This window comes from Staurois parvus, unplaced genomic scaffold (assembly GCF_062004578.1).
Source record: "Staurois parvus isolate SC_StPar_1 unplaced genomic scaffold, SC_StPar_1.0 ptg001058l, whole genome shotgun sequence".
In the NCBI taxonomy this organism is placed as follows: Eukaryota; Metazoa; Chordata; class Amphibia; order Anura; family Ranidae; genus Staurois; species Staurois parvus.
In genome coordinates, this window is record NW_028318854.1 from 293,976 (window position 1) to 314,194 (window position 20,219).

Below are 20,219 nucleotides of genomic sequence, written 5' to 3' on the forward strand. Positions count from 1 at the left end.
CGGTCAAATGGCTGACACGTTTCGGGGACAAATCCCTTTCCTCAGAGCTGAGGCATCAACAGCAAGGCTCCTACTTTCCATTCATCACACATCTGCATCAGAGGCTGGTCATCAGCTCTGAGGAAAGGGAATTGTCCCCGAAATGCGTCAGCCATTTGACCGCACTGACAGTGAGAACACCTTTCCTGCCGTTGTGGCCATTTTCATTTTTCTATGCTTTTTAGATACATGCTTCGTCTGTGAGTATGTTTTTATTATTCTTTCACTCCTTACAATAAACCTAGGATAATGCACTAGGTGTGTGCGCCACCTGTTTTCTCTCTATCAAGGTCAGAAGTAACATTAATCACATTCAGGACAGAAATCCAAAAATTCCCAAGTTTAGGGCAGGACCAAACCATGTGAAAGAAGTTCCCCTCAGCCTGCTGACAACTGGTACTTAGAGGACTAATTGAGGTGTATATACTGGCCAAGCAAAGAGGACTAATTGAGGTGTATATACTGGCCAAGCAAACAGGAGTGAAGTAGGCTCTGTGGAGAAATTTAACTTGAATAAACCTATCCTTGGCCAAGATCATGTTAGTAACATAATGAGTAGTACACACATCCCAGTCTTCCTCTGTTAAATCAGGTATGTTTGCTTGCCACTTAGTGAACAGCTTAGTCAGTCTCAGCGAATGAGCCACCGAAAGGCAAAGGTAGGTCAAGGACAGAGGCCTCACCATTGCCCTAGAGGTCAGGAGACGCTCCAGAGGATCAGACTCAAGAGCAACTTCAGTTGGGAATTTTGTATATATCGCGTGTCTAAGTTGCAGGTAGCGAAAGAGCATCCAATTAGGCAGGTGAAATTCAGTTTTACGTTCCGCAAAACTGCACAGCTTGCCATTAGACAGGAGGTGTTTGAGTTCCACTATTCCTCGAGTAGCCCACAGGTGGGGATCAGGCAACATAGCTAGGTGCCCGCTCCTACACCGCGATGGTGTTTCTCATCAGACAAGTAAGAGCAGAAGGGGCCCGCATGTACTGAAAGACTAAGTTACTGAGAATAGCATAAGAACCAACGATGGCCACCTCCAATGTAACCGTCGTTTGGCTGTGAGAACCACCATCTCACCATAACCAACACCGCTGACCAATAATATAGATGGAAGTCAGGCAGGGAAAGTCCCCCTTGTAAAAGTTGTAGTTTCAGCATGGACTTAGCGAGCCAGGGAGTCTGGTCAGCCCAAATAAATAAACCCACAATACCATCCAGCTTATTAAAAAAGTATCTGGGTATGCAGACAGGCATATTCCTAAAACAATATAAAAACTTAGGTAAGTAAATCATTCCAGGTGGTGCACCTCTGGGACAAGGATCGAAGCAAGGGTAATAAATTAAAGTCCAAGTAGGATGAAAGAGAGCTGCTTATGCAAGAGATATTTAGCCGCCGTGGGTGATAGTAACAAGCGGGGCAGACCAATTCCCAAGAGGGAAGAGAATGGATTTATCCCAGTGGATCCCTATACCAGAGAAGGTACCAAATTCGTCAACCAGCCGCAAGGCGGATTGCAATGAGGAGTAAGCATCTTTTAAAAACAAAAGTGTGTCATCCGCATATAATGCCATTTTTTCAGCGATGGAGCATACCCATATGCCTCTAACCTCTGAGGCAGCCCGCAGGATTGCCGCCAAAGGTCCCGTGGCCAGGGCAAAACGCCTGGGGGACAGGGGACAGCCCTGGTGTGTACCCTGGTGAAGAGTGAAGAAGGAAGACAGGTTTTTATTAGTGTAAATCCTAGCAGATGGGGAGGCCTAAACTTGTCCAGAAAAGCAAAAGCCTCTCTTGTATTAAAAGAGGTTTAGACTCCAGAGAGAGAGATATCACATTACCCCGGTACAAATCATTAGTAATACCTCATTTGGAATACGCAGTTCAGTTTTGGTTGCCAATTCACAAAAAGAACATTGGGGAACTGGAGAATGTGCAGAGAAGGGCAACCAAACTGATAAGACGCATGGAGGAGCTCAGTTATGAAGAAAGATTGGAGGAACTGAATTTATTCTCTCTTGAGAAGAGGAGATTAAGGGGGATATGATCAACATTTATAAATACATCAGTGGTTCATATAGTGAACTCGGTGTAGAGTTCTTTTCCCTGAGGTCATCACAGAGGACAAGGGGGCACTCTTTACGTCTGGAGGAAAAGAGATGTAATCTCCAAATACGGAAAGGTTTCTTCACTGTAAGAGCTGTGAAAATGTGGAATAGACTCCCTCAAGAGTTCAGGCCAGCTCAGTGGATTGCTTTAAAAAAGGCCTAGATTCTTTCCTAGATACACGTAAAATAACTGGATACTAACATTTAAAAGTAAAGTGGATCCAGAGAATATCCAATTTCCTCTTGGGGGATCAGGAAGGGATTTGTTTCCCCTGCAGGAGCAAATTGGATCATGCTTTGCTGGGTTTTTTTTCCTTCCTCTGGATCAACTATGAGTATTGGATTATAACTTTTTTTTTTTTATGGTTGAACTGGATGGACTTTTGTCTTTTTTTCAGCCAGACTAACTATGTAACAAGGCTTGTTGGACTTCCTTAAACGTGATTGGGCTATCTAGTTTGGTGCGGTATGTGGGGGTCATTCTAGTGAGGTCCACCATAGCTAAATAGGCTTCTAGTTCAGTTGTCATGTAAGCCACCCTGGAACTATAAAGACAGCCATAGTAGAATGCAAAGCATTCATTAATCAAAACTGAGTTCCAAGCAATAGTGGTAGGGCCAAGCTGTTCTCTAGCTAACCATGCAAGCATTTTACCATTCCTTTCCCCATGCTCAAAGATATGCTGAGACTGATGTAGCATCGCTTTTTTAGTAGAAGACATAATGTCATTGAGGGCCCCCTGCCAGGAATGATAAGCCCGAGCATCCTGGGATTGGGCATAGACCCGCTCCAGACACGTGGTCTCACGTTCCACCCTGTCAAGGGCAGCCTGAGAAGCACGGCATACCTGATTTACCATAGTTTTATAGGTGCCCTGCGTGACAGCCTTAAAGGCATCGCAGACCATGCCCGGAGGTGCAGAGCCCACATTATAAACCTAGAATTCCACCAGATGGGGGCGGTAGGCCATATCTACTTTAGAGTTCAAAAACGGGATAACCTTCAGGGACGATCTGGGGGAGCCACGGAGGGGGCCAGTTGGAGCAAGAGAGGGACATGATCAGTTATGCCTTGAGGGAGAAAGGAGACATCATGGATCTGGGGGAGAGCAGCAGCCCCTGCTAAAACTAGATAGATCAGGGTTGAACCATCAGTGTGGAGTCTTTCCATCCATATTAAAATCTCCCAACAGGAGAACGTTCTTCACCTGATACTTAGCCAGTTTAGCAGTAATTACATCAAGGGACCAAGTAGAAGCCAGAGGAGGCAAATACAGCCCCACAAGCACCACCTCCATATTGTAAATATAGGCATGCAAGATAATGTAGCGACCATCCAGGTCCAGTACCAAGTCTAGCAACCTAAAAGGGAGTGATTTGTGGACTAAGATGCTGACACTCCTAGAGTAATTTGAATAGGTGGAATAGCAGTGATGTTCGACACAGGGTTTCTTAAGGCTGAGGACTTTACTGCCCACCAAATGAGTCTCTTGGAGAATACATATGTGTGGATGATATTTTTTAAGGAATTGGAAAACCAAGGAACAATTAACTGGTGCATTTAAGCCCCTGGTATTCCAAGAGATAATATTACATACCACCATGGCAGAAAGTGGGGAAATAACAGACTTGGGTGATCACCCATTTAACAAGATACACTGCACACAGTACACAATAAAGGTAGAACTACCTACTGTTCCTAAGAACAAGTTAAACGGGCATAGCAACCGCCCTAAAAATCATGAAAATAAACTCTCAAACTTTTCTCCCAAAGGAGAGTAAACAAGGTGGCATACGATGGTCATGGAGAAAAAGGAGGAGAAACAAGCTCCTGACAGAAGCTGAGTGAGCAACTGTTCAGTGAACCTAGTGGGCTGGCACCCTTGGGAAAACCCATGATGCGCAGGTTATTCCGCCGGTTCCTGTTCTCCATGTCCTCTGCATGGGCTTTGAGATGGTGCACCTTAATCTTAAGTGTGTGGAGGTCAGCTTCATGGTCTCTCTGGCGGTCCTCCACATCCAAGACCCATGGCTTCACTGTAGCGATGCATTCACAGAAGGAATCCAGGTCCCTCCAGATGAGCCCAATGCCTGTCTGGACATAATCACCTGGACCTGCTGTCTGACAGGTCATAATAGCTGCCATGAGGGCCGCGCAGTCCACAGGAGTGGGGTGGGAGGAGGGCTGAGGGTCCGTCTGCGTGGCCATGCTGGAGAAAATGGTGGCTGTCCGTGGGACTTCTGGTGAAGTGGAGGCTGCACCAGATGCAGTATTTCGGTGGGCCGTGGTCATGGTTTTCTCTTTTACCAGGACCATGGCACTCTGCTGCAATAGAGGCAAGGATAGCCCACGAAGGGAATATCTGCACCGTTAAAAGGATTCATGCAGTGGCCATTGGAGCTTCTGAATCAGACGTCATTCAGCGCCATCTTGGACACGCTTCCCCCTATGCCATTTTGAGTATTGGACAGCTTCTGAAGTGTGATTTCTTTTCCGCTGTATTCAGTATGTTTTTGAATGCAAAAAAAGTTTAACCAAAATGTTTATACTCTGTAGTTCTTAGAGCAATACTAGGAGCTTCAGGGTTACTCTTTCAAATCTGCTTCCCTTAGGGGTTCACATAGAGGGAGAAGAGGAGGAAGAACATGAAGACACCAGCCTGGCCAGACGCCTCATGAGTTTAGTAGAGAAAATAAAAAATCTACGTGGCAAGAAGGAGGAACCAGAACCTGAGCCAGAAGAGGAGGAGGAGGAACCTAAACCTAGTAAGTCTTTACAGTTGGTGCTTGGTCTATAGGGCTTCAACTGGCTTATCTGCCTTGTTTGGTGTAGCAGCCCACCACTTGTAGTTAAAGCACATGGAAAGTGTCTTCTTTAATAAACCTCCCATTTTCTTCATTGCACCCATGGACTCCATTCTTCTGTAAAGTATTCGTAAACTTAAACTGAATGACATTCAGTTTGCTAAATCATTTTGGAGCACAAATGTAGCCAGGTGCTTAGTTAAGAATGAGAGTGAGAGAAACATTGCAGTTGCTCTCTGTAGCTGCTGCTCTGTGGTTCTGTGGTTAACAGCTACGTCAGCAAGAGGAGAGAGCAGCTGAGCAGGAAAAGTTAAATAGCTGAAGTCAGGCAACATTGCACTGTGGAACTGTAGTCCTGTGGAGAGACTATACTGTGTAATCGAGCTTTTGAACTATGTTCCCCAAAGGAGATTGCCAAGAGGAGGGGAAAGAGCTGCATTTTCCATCACTGCTGCATATCAGTGGCCTGATCAGGAGTGCTGATCTAGGGGGTGCTGACAGAGTAACCTGGGTGTAGAGCAGAGAGAGGACTAATCGCTGTGTGTGACCAAATAGTGAGCTGCAATATTGCTGGAATTTGTGAGCTGCTGCTGTGGGGATTTAGTATCTGCTGCTCTCTAGATTGAGCCCTTTAGGAACAGCCATCTAGTAGCCTTTTTTTCTACTTGCAGACTTAACTGGGAGTTTTCCCATATACATCAACAACACAACTGGGCTCCAATGCTAGCCGGCTGAAGAGTTAGTGGTACAGAACTCAGATTGTGTCTGAACCTACCTTGTTTATGCTCATTTATGAGCAAACCACCATTTATTGTAACTCGTTCCGGTACATTGAGTCCATTTACCACTAAACCTTTTTTTGTCTATTTCCTGATTCTAGTTCACAGCCAAATTGAAGGTATCTATACCTGTGTTCTTATAAGTGCCTGTAGTGACTTTCATTCAACAAAGTGTGTCAGGGGGCTGAGGTTGTTCTGAGAGTCAAGGTGTAGAATAGAGAACCCAGATTACCAAGCAGCTCTTTTGGGGTGCTACACAAACAATCACTAAGTTTTTAGATAAAATTATTATTTTTGTCTTTTTATTCATCCTTTGTTGTATCTCAGTACTGTCATTCCCCTTCAGTGTCTTTGCAACCATGTCCTGTCTGCATGCACTCATATCAGTGATGGCTGCTTGGTATTTCTTAGAGTGTGTTGTCTGATAGTTTCAACAGTAGGCTATGCCAGCACATAATGTGCATTGAAAGTAATCTCCATCAGAATCCTGCCTGACAGGATGACAATGTAGAAGCCCAATTAGGAGACGGGACAGAGTGTTGTTTTCCTTTAAAAGGGATGAAGGCTGAATTACCAGGTCAAGTTGAAATTTGGACATTTGGTTAACATTTTAAAGAGCTAGACAAATCTCTAAATCTGTAATTATGTTTAAAAAATAGCTACTAACACAATCTGCTTTTTTGTTTGTCGATACACAGTTGGGCGGAACATATTCTACATCATATGTCAGTCTAGCACATCTCCAAAATCCTGCATGTAAAAAATCTTGGTTGTCTGTAATGTGGACACCATTTTTTATTACTTGACATACCTGCAATGCTGTAAATCATAAGTGACTAGATATGATTTAATTTTTAGTTCTTGTGCTTCTGGAAACCCCATAAGAAAAAATAAGTTAGGTTAAAAAATTTTTATGATTAAATTGTCTTGAAGTGTTAATATTCATGGATGGAAGACATCTTCTGACGTATACAATGTTCTCAGTATGTTACCTCCACTATTTAAATAAACATCTCCATGGTAATGTATATTCTGTTCCTCTTCTCACAGCCACATTGCAAGAGCTGATCTCTCACACCATGGTGCACTGGGCCCAGGAGTCTTTCATCCAGAGCCCTGAGCTGGTCCGGGTGATGTTCAGTCTGCTGCACCGTCAGTATGATGGACTAGGGGAACTTATCAGAGCAATGCCCAAAGCCTATACTATCAATGCTGTATCCGTGGAGGACACCATGAACCTCCTGGAGAGCCTTGGGCAGATTCGCTCACTGCTCATTGTGCAGATGGGACCTGAGGAGGAGAACTTGATGATCCAGAGTATCGGGTCAGTATTGATGCAACTTTATGCTGTGTTTTATATAAAAAAAAAACTTGATTATAAAAGGTGGTGGTGATTAACTCTTTGAAATAGTGATTCAATTTGAATTTTTTAAAATTCTCCTTATATACTTCTCCTTATATTTCTGGGACTGGCTTTACCATAAGAGACTCATGACACAGGTCCATTGCAAAGACAAGAAAACCATGCAACATGTGCAATTACTGCTTACTTTGTTATTATTATTTTCTCACCTAAGGCTGGGTAATACAACAGTTGAGCTGAGCTATCGATACTACAACATCCAGAAATGTAGTCAATTCCTGTTTTTCTGCACATTTTATTTCTGGGTAATAGGGTACTCTTTTCAGGGCCCAATTTCTATCACTGGAGCCTGTAAGCACCTATCCCTACCCACCCAAACCAAGAAAAAATTGCAATTTCAAATATCTTATGTGGGATGATTGTATGGAGATGATGGAAAAATGTGCGCCTGATAACTGTTCAGGAAAAAGTTGTCTCTTTGCATTTGTGGTCGATGGTCATTGGCGTACTGTGCCTAATGGTAAATCCAGCCCTGACTGTTGTAGCACTACATACAAAACAGACAGCTTCCGACAGTGCATTCTGATTTTAGCTTTATTAGCACAATTAGCTCAATGTGTTTATTGATAGTAGTGCTGGAGCCTTTAAGGAAGAGTTGTCACCATCACGTGTGCTTAGAGTGAAGACATTTACTTATATGACTTTTAAGTGTCACTCTGTAGGATTCTGTATATGCTTTTAAAGTTGCATTGAAATTTTTGTACTTTATTTCCTGGTTTTTTTAATAGCTTAAATGTGTGTTTTAAGAAACCAGCTGACACTCTTAATTTTTTCTGTTATCTAGAAACATCATGAACAACAAGGTCTTTTACCAGCATCCCAATCTGATGCGAGCTTTGGGAATGCATGAGACTGTAATGGAAGTCATGGTGAATGTGCTCGGTGGAGGTGAATCCAAGGTAATTGTAGGGTCAGAACATTAAAATTGAGATGGGACTTGGCCTACTTGAGTAAAAGATCCATCTAGGGCATAGTTAGAGTGCAAGTTCAACAAATCAGGAGCATCCTAGAGTACAGCTATTGTTTCTTACAGCTGAGAAGCTCCAGTTTAAATGGTTTTCTTATTACATATATAGATGTTCAAAAAGGTCTGTCTTGTGAGTTGTACCAGACCTGTCTAACTGGGAAAGGCCCTGGGCTGACCCAGAATGTGCTGAGTGGACTATACTTGCAAAGTGGTATTATTGGAAAGGATTTAACGACAAAGTGCAGTTGATAATTATGTGCTGAAGAGATACCCGATAACTATTTAGTATAGTCTGGACTACAGCATATCAGTAGCTATTAGTCACAACTGGTATTTGCCCCGTGTTATTAAGTTAAGCCCTAATTGTTGCATTCTTCATCAAGTTCAGTTTTCAGCAATTACTAACCTCACATGTTCAATTATTTTATTTAAGGAAATCCGCTTCCCCAAAATGGTGACCAACTGCTGTCGATTCCTATGCTACTTCTGTAGAATCAGTCGGCAGAATCAAAGAGCCATGTTTGACCATCTTGGCTACTTGCTTGAAAACAGTGGTATTGGTTTGGGTGAGTTTATTTCAGTAACTGAATGTTTTGTTAGCACTAACAATAATAAGTGAAGACCAGTGGCTTTCATTGTGTACTTGCTGTTGCAGGAATGAGAGGCTCCACTCCACTTGATGTGGCTGCTGCTTCAGTGATTGACAACAATGAGCTGGCTCTAGCTCTACAAGAGCAGGACCTGGAGAAGGTAATGTGGTTTCACAGCACATAGGAAAAAGTATTATCTTTTGTTGTCCATATCAACAAACCATTCCCTTTTCCTTTGGGTCATAGACCTTCAGATGTCTTTCTGAGAAAATGACTGTTGATACATCTTTCGTTCTTTCCTAGACTCTGAACATGCCAGGGATATGAGACCTATTTCTTGATGTTGCATTTCAGTGCAGTAATGGGTTTAGTCCCTTTGCTTTGCTGGAATGAAGGAAAGGATGGTGTGATTCTTGGTGCCTTCAGTAATTAAGGTCCAGAAGTACTTGAGCCTGGTGTGCCTGTTTGCCTATTACTATGGCAGCACAGCTAGACAGGTTGTAGGAACATTAGACTGAGCTGGTATATAGCATCTTAGAACATCACTGTCAGTTTCACTAAACTCTTCAACAACCTAATCTCTTACAAAAGCTGTATGTAAAAGGAGTGGCACTTAGACAGTGCAGGTGGACAGGGCTTTATGGAGAAAAGCTCTTCCAAAATTCTCTAAACCCATTATAATTGAAAAGCAGTGTAATACCTTCCTGCCCTACCCATGTCCTTTCAACTGTGTTCTTCAGCACTACATCTGTTCTTTGAGGAACTGAAATTTCCTTTGTGTAGGTTGTGTCCTATTCGGCTGGATGTGGCTTGCAGAGTTGTCCCATGCTGCTTGCCAAAGGATATCCAGACATTGGTTGGAACCCTGGTGGAGGAGAGAGGTATCTAGATTTCCTTCGATTTGCTGTCTTTGTGAATGGTGAGTGAGAAAAAGGATTTTTTCAGTGTCAACAACCCCCTTCAAAATTAACTTTATTTTAAACGACAGCATGAAAAGAGTTTGCAGTGCTCATTGCACGTGTGTCACTGTCTGTGTTTGATCACAGGCGAGAGCGTAGAGGAGAATGCCAATGTGGTGGTACGTCTTCTGATCCGACGTCCAGAGTGTTTTGGTCCTGCCCTTAGAGGTGAGGGTGGTAATGGTCTGTTGGGTGCCATTGAAGATGCTATCAAGATCTCTGAGGACCCTGCGAGGGACGGACCCACTGTCAAGAAGGACCGCCGTAGGGAGCTGTGAGTTACAATTATTGTTAATACAGTATATGTAGAATATTTACCTCCAGCTTCATTCATACTTGTCTCTATTTACTCACTTTATGGTCATAAAGTGAACAAATCATATCCTGAATTGTTTAGGTATACACATAAAAGTGAACAGTTTATTGGTATTCATATTAGTTACATATGCAGACCATGATATACTTCCTGCTTCCTTTTAAAAGATTTGTGTACTTAGAAAAGTACTTACACTGCCATATACTGTGTTTTTCTTCCCTTACTGTACATACAGTATTATAATGTCTAATTCTGTGTTTTATTCTGTTTACATCAGTTGTTTCATTTGATTATTTCACTTTTTATTTACTTTCATTTTGTTTGTTCTGGTTTTAATACTTTCAGTCCTACTCAGTAAATTGTTCTTACTGTTAAGTGCTTATTATTCACTTCAGTGTAGTGTGTTCTTCTGGTTAGCATTGGATTTGTCAGTAACCATAAACCAGGTGCAGACAGAAAGTGCAGCTAAAATCACACCTTTATTGAAATAGCAAAAATAACACAGTTCAGGAACATATTCAAAAACAGAAGCCAGGGTTTGGATGCCAGAGTTGGTAATCAGACAAGCCAGGGTCAGAAAACCAGAAATCAGCATAGTCAGGAGCAAAAATCGGGAACAGGAATCGGAGGAGAAGTCAGCCAGACCGAGCTGTAAACAGGAACACAGGCAGGAACACATAGGCCACACATGGGCAAGGAAGAAATTAGTTGCTAAAAAAGCAAAAAGGGTTGGCTGTAGGCTGGACTAATGAGGCAGGTAATGGTATCCAGTTGAGTCACTGTCGAGACAATGAGTGGCTGGTAGTTAACCAACAGCTAAGCAGCTTCTGAGCACTGAAATAAAAGAGCTGCTCGTTAAGTAGCAGGAACCCAGCCCTGACAGGATTACTACAGTTAGGAATTAGAATTTAACAATATTTTTTATTGTATGTCTGTTAATCTCTCATGTTTTATTTGCTAGGTATGGTGGGGAGGAACCACATGAAGAGAATCGGTTACACCTTGGTAATGCCATCATGTCTTTCTATGCGGCTCTCATTGACCTTCTGGGCCGCTGTGCTCCAGAGATGCATGTAAGTGAGAGGAGACCTTTTCCCTTTTTTCCATCTCCTTATGTTTTCTAGTCTATTTCTTTACCTGCTTGTCTGCAATATTTAAAATGAATTACCAGTTTTTAAAGGGGGAAAATTAATATCCACCAAGTCAGTTGTATATATTTCAGTGATTTTAACCTGCTGGCTACTGTTTTTCCTTCTCTTTGTTCACCATGGCTGTGTGAGACAGCTGATTTGCAGCTGATCCATGTTTGAGCTGTGGCAAAGTGATTTAAATGGAAGGATAGACAGTGGATAATGGGGCCAAGATTGGGCCCATATCAGTGAAAAATAGTTTCTACAATGCAAGGGTGATTTTTAGAACAGGGACAAGTCCACAGACCAGTGGATCTACTGTATGGTCATTATTTGACTGTAGGGTCACCAATTTAAGGCTTGATTATATGTAGGAGTCCTTCCTACTTTCTGTGTTGTGTTTACCATTTGACAATCAGTGCACAATATGTTCAGCGTCTAGGGTTAATTTCAGTACATGGAAGAAGTGCTAGCAATATAGATGGACAGCAAATCTTGAGCAACATATAGGCTGAGTAGAAAAAAAAAAACAGAATCTGATGCTCTTCCACAGTCTTGACTTTATTCTGTCCATTGTAACTGGATAATCGCAATTGTTGAGAACCCTTGGTAAGCTACTGTTTTATTTGGCAGGGCCAGCCTGTCAGAATTGCTTCCTTTTGTCTGTTATTAACTTGACTGAGACAGCCTGGCCCCTGACCATATTTGAAGATGCATCCATCTTTTGACACTTGTTTGATAATGTTTGTATCATTGTACTTTGCAAAATTTCTTGAATAAACACTTATTTAAAAGAAAAAAAAAAGAAAAAACAGTATCTGTATCCACAAACCTTTAACCTAGAGCAGTTTATCTACTCTTTCCCTCACTTCTTTGAAATTACATTCAAGAAAATTAGTTTAACCTGCTCTGTACCCCTGCCACTGCCAGGTGAGTACTGCACAATGTTCTGTATTAGCTTTTCAGCCATCAGAGTTCTTGTCCCATTACTTTATCGAACTGTCCTCTGTGCTATTGTATTTTTCAGCTGATCCAAGCTGGCAAAGGAGAAGCTCTGAGGATAAGAGCCATCCTGCGATCTTTGGTGCCTCTTGAAGATTTGGTGGGAGTTATTAGTCTTCCTCTTCAGATACCAGCATTTGGAAAGGGTAAGAGGTGCAGTCACTGCAATCACAGAACATTTTTCTTAATTGCTAACCATAATAAAATCTGCATCAAAGTCTTGCATGGGCAAGAGACTAAAGTTCTTGAATCCATTAAAGACTTCAATAAGAGTTCTGCTGGCTGTCTTGAGTTTTACATTCTTTTTTATTTTATTTATACAGACGGCAACACTATTGAGCCAAAAATGTCTGCTAGTTTTGTCCCAGACCACAAAGCTCCCATGGTGCTCTTTTTGGATCGTGTTTATGGCATTGACAATCAGGACTTCCTGCTACAAGTTCTAGAAGTTGGGTTCTTGCCGGACATGCGGGCTGCAGCGTCTCTGGACACGGTGTGTTAATTTTCTGTCTTGGCGTAGTTATAGTCTAGTTGCTTTTCATCTGTATCTGTGACTATTGTGGTTTTGACTGCTTTCTTCCTGGCTAAGTTTATTAAAGTGTTCCAGGAAAGGCTGTTTTTTAACTCAGCTGTTGACAAAATCCTGTAGCATCTTCAGAGAAGCAACAACCTTCTCCGTGGGAAAACACTTACTGCTTTCATAGTCCAGATGGCTGAAGCAGTCATTAAGATGCAAAAAAAACCTTGAAACAGCATTCTAATGTGGCTCTCTCTCCCAACACTGCTAACAGCTCTACATAAGACATATAGACCAGACCTAGAATTTCTGCAACTTGCATAACTCTCTTCCCTCATCTCATAGTCTGATCAAAATTAGGTTCCCCTTTTTTTAAGCTACAGTTTTTCATACTTACCACCATTCAAATGTTTGTTGCATTTGTAGCAGAATTTGGAATTTCTGTCTAACAGTCCTGATATCAAAACAAGCTTTTGCAACTTGTAATCACTAACAATTGCCAACACAGACCACTGTTTGTGTTTAGTTCCTATTTTTTCTTAAACATGTTTTATTTTTGGTATTTCATGTGCAGATATTTTAAAGAGTACACATTAATGTACAGTTCACTACAAGACATCACAAATAGAAGTATAAAGCACATCTATAGCAATAAAATGTATATTGTTATGCTTTTGGATAGAGTATGGAAATGTTAATGCCCTTACCAGGGTGTTTTTATTTATTTTTGAGTCTCAACACAACGATAAGTGAAGGTAAATCTCTGAAAGTAAGGAGAAATTCTTTTTTAGACAGTGCCATGTGTTGCTTTGACAACTGTTGGATTTCCATCACTATCTCTCTTGGTGACAGTTGTCAAGAGAACAAAGAGGTTGAATCTCCACAGCAGGGGCACACACATAGCAATAAAACCGAAAATAGATTTTTTTAACCCTTACCTACTCTTTCCAAAAAAGGAAAATAAGGTTCTGGCTATAGATAAACTCTAATGTCAAAGGTTGGGAAAGAGCATTTTCAAGTGTCATGCAGGAAAAGCCTCCATGCTGAATGATAGAGCATCCCATTTACTGGCATATTTCATGACCTGTAAAAACTGATTTCTCTGAGAAATAGATTGGTCAGAAACTGTAGTGGTCTTTTTTATCCTTTGTGCTATTTTCTGTCTTTTATTTCAAAACATATTGTTCTCCCTAATTTTTCTTGTCCTTTGTTCATTAAACCTCAGGCTGCATTTAGTACCACTGAAATGGCCCTGGCTTTGAACCGATACCTTTGCTCCGCAGTCCTTCCACTGATCACCAAGTGTGCTCCCCTGTTTGCTGGTACTGAGCACCGTGCTATCATGGTGGATTCCATGTTGCATACCATTTACCGCCTGTCCCGTGGACGCTCTCTCACCAAAGCCCAAAGAGATGTCATTGAGGAATGTCTAATGGCACTCTGCAGGTAAGACACTGCATGTGCACATATACAGGTATATATTTTATACATTAGCTTTCTTTGTGAATAGGGCAGTTTTAATATGTGAAAATATGTTGTGAAATTAGTTAGAAGTAAAACCTTCGGTACTATGTTAAATTATTTTTCTCAGCTCAATGTAGAGTTGTGATAGTGATAGTTGGGATAGTGCTTTCCAACCTTAGTGAGAACAGGGCCTGGTAAATACTCTAAAAACCAACCAATGTGGGCTGGTGACTGAGGACAACTGGTGTAGGACAGCTTTAAAGTGAACCTACACGTTGGTCATAGTAGGCAAAGATGCAGGTGTACTTAACAGCAGCCAAAATAAGTCTAACTTTTTTATGTTCCCCTGCCAAAGACCCAGATGCCCATCTAAAATGTTAAACTCTTTTAAAGTCAGAACCTGAATAGACATATTTACCCACATTTTACCACTGTACAACCTGGGAATTGCCCAATCAGGCCTCCAGCACTGTATTGTGGAAGGTAGAAGGAATGTCAAACCCCATCTTTTGGATGTGACAGCAGCAGTTGTTGGAGCAGATGGGAAGCTGAGGCCTGGTGGTTAAAAGGTGGCAGTTAGGGTAAAAAATTAATTATCTTAGCTGGTTAAAGCTCATCAATATTCAGTTTTCAGGGCAAGATAACTGACAAACTCTTTGGACTGTGGGGGATGGGATTTTTAGTTAACAGAGCCTTTAGTTGTCATTCTTGTAAATGTGAAACATCTTTCTTTTATGATAGTTTTTGAGTGTTTTTCGTCATTGTGGAATTCAGGCAGGAGCTATGGCACCCTTACAGCCTGACATTTCCTCTATGGCAAGTTGAAATTGCAAATGGTTGTTATAAATTTACTCCCTCAGATATGTTTATGTATTTGTTCAATGTTCAGTGAATCTTTCCTAAAGAAGAATCTTGAAGTGTTGTCTTCCTCTTTACAGATTCCTCCGTCCTTCCATGTTGCAGCACCTTTTGAGAAGGCTGGTCTTTGATGTGCCAATTTTGAATGAGTTTGCCAAAATGCCATTAAAGGTGAGGTCTCTTTCAAAGCATTTTACCATGTTAGTTATAAAAAAAAAGTAATGTGAATAAATCATTAATAATTAACATTATGATATTATTTGTGCTTCTCTAACTCACATTTCCTGTCAGCTAATAAGCAGCTTCTCCAGTTAAAAATTAAGCTTTATTAATTATGACCAGCAAGGGCAGTTATGTAAAAAATGTGTATATGTACCAATGATGCACCCCTTACTTCTGCCATTTCTGCTGCCAAACAGCAAGCCAATCATGATCTGTCTTAGTTGGTGGGCCTCAGGTAGCTGAAGAGAACCTATAGTCATTTGCCAACAAAACTTCTAGGAGTAATCTCCTTCATGTGCTGGGCAGATCAGACCTCGGTGATGGAAAAAAACACATGTGGCTGGTTCTCAACATTGATTGCAAAACTGTGCCCTGACCACATCCTCACATTTAACTCTCAGGTTGAAAAAAAAGTAAAAATTTTATTTGTAATATCTCCAGAATAAAAGTTGGTAGGAAACTGAAACAAAATCTGCTAAAACATTGGAAGTATACATTGTAGACCTGAAGGGTGTTTTATAACAAACTGGACTTTCACTTTTAGCCAGCTCAAAAAATATGTTCAGTTTATCTCTAAGCTTATACAGTATATATTTTAAACATGCTTTTTTGGGGAAGAAGTGGGGTCAGCCCACTAATACTTTTAATAAGGCCCACCTTTCTGGAAAGCACCTGCTTTCCAAATTAACACACAAGGTTTGAATGAAAGACTTGTCAACAATGTCAGTCCCTCTGGCGTGTACATGGTTTGCCATTCAAAGCTTGATTGATAGGACTGTATATTTACTATGGCTAATGATAATCTTGTTTTCTTTTTCCAGCTCCTCACTAATCATTATGAGCGTTGCTGGAAATATTATTGTCTTCCAACTGGCTGGGCCAACTATGGTGTGTCATCAGAAGAAGAGCTTCACCTCACCAGGAAACTCTTCTGGGGTATATTTGAGTCCCTTGCTCACAAGGTAAAGTGAAAATATTTGAAAATCTTCATTCCTAGTATATTCATAACAGTTCTTTCTATGTTGTATAGTCCCCTTCACCATTCTCTCTCACCATCTTCCATGGGCTTCCTTCACTCCTTTCTACCAGCTTCCATTTCCCATCCACCACCAATCTCCATCCTCTTCTTTCATCCATCAGCACCCAATACCTAACCCTTTTCACCACCATGGTGCACACTATATTAGAATAATAGAAGTATAAAACACTGCCCCTAAGTTGTTGCAGTCACCAGACAGGAACTAAAAAGTGGTCACCAGAATTAAATTAAGAAACAAATGTTTTGGCTCTACATGCACTTTGTGCTAACTTTATTTCATGATCTGGGCCTACCCTAAAGAGTCATGAAAAAGCAACAGAGAAACCTGAGTCTACTCCTAAAGTTACTCCACTTATGAACAGATGTTCATTTGCAAATTCAATTTAATTTGCAGTTCTTTTATGTTAGTCTAAAACATTTCTTTAGGAATATTTGTATTGACAAACTGTACTAAACTATTTCAGGGAAGGTTACAGACATCAAGTACAAGACAATATATTTTTGTGCCTCAGGATCAGGGTCTCCCTCTCTAAATATTCTAATATCACTGACCTAATATCCAAGTACCGCCCAGCACGCACACTCCGCTCCTCACAAGACCTCCTTCTCTCTAGTTCCCTGGTCTCCTCCTCCCATGCCCGCCTCCAGGACTTCTCCAGGGTGTCACCCATCCTCCGGAACTCCCTGCCCCAACCCATCAGATTATCACCTACTCTCCTCTCCTTTAGGCGCACCCTGAAAACCCATCTCTTCAGGGAAGCCTACCCTACCCCCTGCTAACTTGACCGACCTCCTCCACTCTTCCTACCACTCCATCCCCCACAGCTATCTCCTCCTGTACCACTATCCCGTCCCTTCTAGATTGTAAGCTCGAAAGAGCAGGGCCCTCGATCCCCTCATGTTTTGCATTGTATTGGTATTGTTCTGTCACATGTTCTGTCCCCCTTTGTAATGTACAGCGCTGAGCGAACTATTGGCGCTTTATAAATACTGTATAATAATAATAATATAGCACGATTCTTCATTCTCTGTCACTGGCTCTGGCAAAATGACAGAAAGTTTAGTATACATTCTTAAGGTCTTATCCACTCAAGATGACAGAAAATCTATAACCTCTTCAAGGAACACTTTCATTTGCAGATAAACCCATAATAAATTCTGAAAGTTGTCATTCTATATTTTCCATTTGGGACTTGCAGATTCTCATGAGATCAGCTTTCTAGTGGTGACATGTATACTTCAGTTATAATACTCTTAATCAATCTGTAGTTTACAGACAGAGACTTTCCTGAGACAGGGAAACGCATCCTACCAATGATCTCCTAATAAATTCAGAATCGGTGCCTATCATTTAATTTTACTTTATTTTTAAGAATTTTAAAGGATTACTTTGATGTATTTTTGCATTTTTTTTGTTTTGAGGGCCAAGTTCACTTCAAGTGTATTTTTAAAGTCAATTTTCATTTTCATGTATCCTGTTGAGTCATGCAGTTATATAGTGAGAAAATCAGAATATTGTAGGACTAATAAGAGTCCTGTACTTGGAGCTGAACCCCAGTATTTTCACTTTTGCAGCCAAATTAGGATAACACCAACTTTATATTTGTTACATGTTTCCATTAACATAGCAAAGCGTAAAAACAAAGCTGGCCATAGATAGAGCGATTTTGTTTTCTGCAATCACGGGTTGCAGGATAGAAAATCACTTGATTCCCCCATCAACACAGTTTTGATGGGGGAATCCCCACTGGGAGTACACAGTGATTACTGCTAGTGGCAATAATAACCACTAGCAATAATTGCATGTAAAATCCGACAGGTTGGTTGTACCCAAGTTTATCGATCAATCAGCTTGGGTACATTCAGCCTATCCATACATGGTTTGAATCTCGACCGGTTCAGCAGATATATTCGAACCACCTAAGACCGGCTTAAGTGATTTTACGTATTTAAAAATCCTTACCTTAATGTTTAACATCATTAACCCTGTCTGTATTGTGTTCGCAGTTCTTCATTATCAGCTGTAAATTAGATTTAAACACTCTATCCTAACAAAGGGTTAAAATTTTAGAAACCACCATCCTGCATTGTATGTTAACGAGGGGTAATGTGGGGACATTTGAGACTCCTAAAAGAAAACACCAAATAGTATACAGCACCTCTAAGGCTACAAAAGCAGTTTATTTAGAAATAATGGACATATAAAATGTACAATATTACAGTGCATACTGTCAGACCCCCCACTGAGAAGTCCTCCCACCCCCCCGACCCCCCCCCCCACCACCACAACACTGCCCCCCCCAAAGCCCCAGCATGCCCCACTCCAACCTTCTCTAACCCCCCAAAAGGCCCTGAAGTCCCAAATGACCCCTGGCTCCCCTGCTGATGTTAGAACAAGGAGACCGGACTGGCCCGCTGGATGTTAAAGATACGGCTGGGATCCATGCAAGGTGGGTTAGCAGTCTGTATCTGATAAGTAGCAGTGCTAATGTGGATATTATGGACACTGCTGAGATCCGTGCAGTGTGGAAAGGCAAGTAAATCTGACAGGTGGCATTGCTATAGTAAATTTGATAGCTGCAAGGCAAAATGCAAATGACAGTCTCTCCTAACTCTACGCCTAGAAAATCTAAGCCAGGTCCAGCCTGCTAAATAAGGGACAGTCCTGCAGTAGTAGCAACTGATTGATCCACGGTTAGTGTGACGGAGTGTAACTTTGGAGTAGTACTCTGTCCAGCATAAATGTGCTGGTATAAAACCTGTTCTCACCGCTTCTGCCAACACTTGTATCTTCTTCTCTGTCAGATATATTCAGAGTGAGCAGTATCCAATTGGCAGCTTGCTGTTAACACAATGTATGCAGCTGCCACAGTCAATTCCATTTCCTTTTGGGTCTTTCATGCTGGTGTGCACTCCAGCATGGCAACATGGCTCCGAGATATGAGGGCATTCCCCTTCCGCCTACATGTTTCGACCCTCCTACTGACTGGGGCTTCCTCAGGGCTTGGCTGGGGATTGGTCAGTGGCTACTTATCTATATACCTAGTTGTCAGACCTAAGTTCTGCCTCTTAAAGCCACCTTCATAAGTTATTAGTACACACATCAGGCACTGTATATCAACTACACTGGTTTTGCCCTAGCATAGAAGGGATAACTATATTCACTGTATTTGTCATAACTATATACATGTCCCTTATCTAGGTCCCTTGAACCTCCTTTCCACCGAGAAAAAAAAAAATTGATAGACATATCTTTTAAACCACATTGAAATATCTTATATCTCCTGGATTCTATTTGTGAGATCTCTACCCCTGAGTTCCTGGGTCCTAGGTTGAATATTTACTGTGACCATTATGAGGTATAGGTACACAACAAAAAACTCCCAGATGGAAAAGAAAAGATTTATTTTTTTATTTATCATGGAGAGATTCCACTATGGAGGCATCCAAAACATACAAGAAACCTGGGACTTGGCTAACCAGGCTTCACTTATAACTAAGATACCTCTTTTGGCTCGACTGATCTAATTAAAAAATACAAAGGAAAACAAATTCTGCTAGTAAACAGTAAAGTCTGACTGTCTTTGCAACATAGTTATGTCTAGGCCACCACATTTTTAGCCTTTGTAAGAGCATTTCATTAAGATAATTTGTACACAAGTGTGATATTAGTAATTAAATACCTTAGGTTCTCAGTATACTAACTAAGGCTGGCCATGCATTATACAATGTTCTTATTCAATTTCCTTTAGATTTACTTTCAACTATGTAGTGCAAGGGCCTGTCTGATTACATACAAATTTAAAGTATTTAGGTTTGACCTCATATTATATGGTTTTTGGCAAATCTAAAGGAAAATTGTACAAGAACATTGTATAGTGTATGGCCAGTCTAATATACCCTCTTAATATACAAAATGCAATGTTCATAATTGAAAACTCAGACACTGGGGTCAATTTACTGGAGAAATAGGGACTGTTCACTTCGCTTAGTAATTAGGTTAAAGGTG

The 20,219-nt window shown here is 41.2% G+C and overlaps 1 protein-coding gene across 4 annotated transcripts in view; it reads left to right on the plus strand.

The window, feature by feature from the left end:
* Positions 1–20,219, plus strand: part of RYR1 (ryanodine receptor 1) — a 255,817-nt gene that overhangs the window by 141,919 nt on the left and 93,679 nt on the right. For all 4 annotated transcript variants that reach the window (XM_089658190.1, XM_089658192.1, XM_089658191.1 and 1 more), the window contains exons 38-50: positions 4,753–4,905; positions 6,774–7,047; positions 7,931–8,045; positions 8,547–8,679; positions 8,769–8,863; positions 9,487–9,622; positions 9,750–9,936; positions 10,940–11,051; positions 12,136–12,256; positions 12,434–12,603; positions 13,853–14,073; positions 15,030–15,120; positions 15,993–16,133. In XM_089658190.1, the coding sequence (XP_089514316.1) occupies positions 4,753–4,905; positions 6,774–7,047; positions 7,931–8,045; positions 8,547–8,679; positions 8,769–8,863; positions 9,487–9,622; positions 9,750–9,936; positions 10,940–11,051; positions 12,136–12,256; positions 12,434–12,603; positions 13,853–14,073; positions 15,030–15,120; positions 15,993–16,133 (1,949 nt within the window). The remainder of the gene's footprint in view (positions 1–4,752; positions 4,906–6,773; positions 7,048–7,930; positions 8,046–8,546; positions 8,680–8,768; positions 8,864–9,486; positions 9,623–9,749; positions 9,937–10,939; positions 11,052–12,135; positions 12,257–12,433; positions 12,604–13,852; positions 14,074–15,029; positions 15,121–15,992; positions 16,134–20,219) is intronic.